Source organism: Microtus ochrogaster, unplaced genomic scaffold (genome assembly GCF_000317375.1).
Source record: "Microtus ochrogaster isolate Prairie Vole_2 unplaced genomic scaffold, MicOch1.0 UNK4, whole genome shotgun sequence".
In the NCBI taxonomy this organism is placed as follows: Eukaryota; Metazoa; Chordata; class Mammalia; order Rodentia; family Cricetidae; genus Microtus; species Microtus ochrogaster.
In genome coordinates this window covers 15,094,091-15,097,050 of record NW_004949102.1, presented here as the reverse complement: position 1 = coordinate 15,097,050, position 2,960 = coordinate 15,094,091, and the positions used below count along the sequence as shown (strand labels likewise).

The window sequence follows — 2,960 nt, the reverse complement described above, 5'->3', positions numbered from 1 at the left end:
GCCTCCATCCATTGGGCACTTACTTGGGTTCTCTCCCCGCTAAAATCATCTGGAAAATGCCCACGCAGGCGCCCCTTTTGCCTTCCCAGTATTCAGGGTTGGGATCCAGCCTCTCTAGGACATCAAAAGCTTTGGCTGAATAGTAGAACTGGCCCATCTGCACAGAACAAAGCATGGTAGTAGCATTGACATTTAGACAAGAGGTGGAACACAATGAAATATACAAAGTAAAGAACAAGAACAGAACAGGATGAAGCAAATGCACACACACACACACACACACACACACACACACACACACACACCACTTTGAGGTAGCAACTTAGGTGCATTTCAATTCCTGTCCAAAATAAGAGGACCACAGTTGAAGTGTATAGGTCTGTTTAAAGCCACATGCCCTTTCTTTCAGCAATAGAACATTTTGTCTACATACTGTTGAATTACAATGCCATCAAGACAGTTGTTATTTCTTCTCATTCTAGTCTGCTCTTGTGAGAAACCAATAGCTGTTTTTGTTTTGTTTTTAGGTATTTTCAAGTCTTTTCAATACATCACCCTAATCTGATCATATACAACTCAAAAGACTGATCTTTTCCCAAATACCTTAAATGCTTAGAATTTCTGGGCAGTGCCAAGTCTAAGCACAAAAATCTCTTAATTCAATTCGACAGACATCTTTCCCAAAGACATGATACATTCCCTTGGCCTCATGGGACATGCTGAGCACAACTGAGTTGGCTCTTAAGGTTCCTAGTTGCTGGGTGATCCAACTCACTGTTGATGTAGTTACCCCTCCAGCCTCCTCCTCAGCCATTGACCAGGTCCTTAAGTCTATACTGTATTCTCGGCTTTATTTATTTATTTATTTATTTTGGTTTTTCAAGACGAGGTTTCTCTGTAGCTTTGGAGCCTGTCCTGAAACTAGCTCTTATAGACCAGGCTGGCCTTGAACTCACAGAGACCTGCCTGCCTCTGCTGGAATTAAAGGTGTGCACCACCATTGCCCTGCTAATATTGACTTTTTTGTTCATTGTTTTTTGTTTGTTTGTTTTGTTTTTTGATACAGGGTTTCTTTGTGTAGCTCTGGTGCTTGCCCTAGAACTAGCTCTTGTAGACCAGGCTAGCTTCAAACTCATAGAGATCTGCCTGCCTCAGCCTCCTGGCATTCTAGGCTTTATATGGCAAGGAAAGCACAAACTTTCTCCCCACAGAACAAATAATACCCTTCCCTTGTCCCATCTTTCTTCCTGTGTAGCAAAACAAGTGTTCTTCCTCTTCTCAGGGCTAACCTTTCTGTCTTCACAATATGTTAGATAACACAGGTAGAGCCATGTGCAAAATAGGTACAACTTACTGTGTGTGAACACAAGTGGACCAAGCACCCAGGTCCATGGGATGTGGAGAACAAGACCTTTAGCATATCACCTGACAATGATCCCTGCTTCTTCATTGCTAAGCAGCAATTGCTGTTCCCACTTCCATGCTCAATCCTTAGACTTTCTTTATACTTTTAAAATGATTTTTAAATGTTGTGTTTAAAATGATTTTTAAATGTTGTGTGCTTTATTTATTTATATGTGTAGACATCAGAGGAAAACTTGTGGTAGCCAGTTCTTTCCTTCCATGTGGGTCCCAGGTATCAAACTGAGATTTGCGATGCTTAGAAGCCAGTAATTTTAAATGCTGAGTCATCTCACTGGCCCTCTTTGCATTTTAAATGATATCATCAAATTTTGCCTCTCAGAATTTTATCTATATAAAATACTTTGTCTTGAATTTGACTCAAAATTTTAACATCCATCTATACTATCACATATAGTACTAATTATTTACTTTTCTAAGGTTCTTTTATTTGTATGTTTTTATTTCATTGTTTGTTTACCTGCACACATGTCATGCAAACATGGAGGCCAGAGGACAACTTGTGGGAGTTGTTTCTCTCTTTCTGCCATGGGGTCCCGGGGATCACACTAGGCTGTCAGTGTAGGCATCAGGTGTCTTCCCACAGAATGATCTCATTGGCCAAGTTTTAGCTTTATTTTACATGTAGGGTTGTTTCGTCCACATTCATGTCTGTAGACAGTGTGGATGCCTGGTGCCCCTGGTGCCCATGAATGTCCAAAGGAGGCATCAGATCCTGAGACTGAAGCTGCAGTGGCTGTGAACCACCAAGGCAATCAAATCTGGGTCCTCCGGAAGAGCAGCAAGTGCTCTTAACTGCTGAGCCATCTCTCCAGCCATTAACACCGCAGTTTTATTGTGAAATAGTTACAGATCTATAGGAAGGTGCACAGACAGGATGGTGTCTCCTGTGCCTCTCACAATTCCTCCCAGTGCCTATCGCTTCTACAGCTATAGTGAAAAGATCTGAACCAGGAAGCTTCCGTAGGCACTGCTGAGGTGACAGTCCTGAGTGGAACACCAAGGTCCTCCACTTCCAAGATCAGATTCCTCTCTCACCAGAGATTTCCCTTGTTTCCAGCCCACAGTGACTTCAGGCCCTTCCCTGTTTACTGAGCGTCCCTAACACCCAGCCCACCAATCTTTTCTTGATAATATTGCCATTGATAATGTTATAATTTCAAGAATGTTTTTATATATGTTATAAAACACAAAAGTTTTCTTTACTCAGCATAATGTATATGATATTCCTTATTAATCTGGGGACCAATTTGTTTTTACTATGATCACTATACAAAAGCGGGGATCCTCCTGAATTTGGTTTGGATGTTGAGATCGATGATGCCCTCCCCATAAAGAGTATGAAAATGTTTCTTATCCGTAGAACTGAGATCAATAAATTAATTTCTTTATTGTGGCACTGTGGGTTGAACTCAGGGTCTGAAGCGTGGTGTAGGTAAATGCTCTACCACTCCCCTATGTTCCCAGCTTCACAACTCCAGAGGGAGGGAGAGACACGGGCTGAGAAGGCAGGAAAAGGTGTGTGTGTGAGTGCCCGT

At 41.9% G+C, this 2,960-nt stretch overlaps 1 protein-coding gene across 2 annotated transcripts in view; it reads right to left on the bottom strand.

Annotated features, from left to right (window-relative positions):
• Positions 1-2,960, bottom strand: part of Ttc26 (tetratricopeptide repeat domain 26) — a 35,364-nt gene that overhangs the window by 2,825 nt on the left and 29,579 nt on the right. The window contains exon 12 of one of the 2 annotated variants that reach the window (XM_026788595.1): positions 24-157. The exons of the other annotated variant lie outside the window; for it this stretch is intronic. Within the exon in view, the coding sequence (XP_026644396.1) occupies positions 24-157 (134 nt within the window). The remainder of the gene's footprint in view (positions 1-23; positions 158-2,960) is intronic. 2 annotated transcript variants of the gene reach the window in all.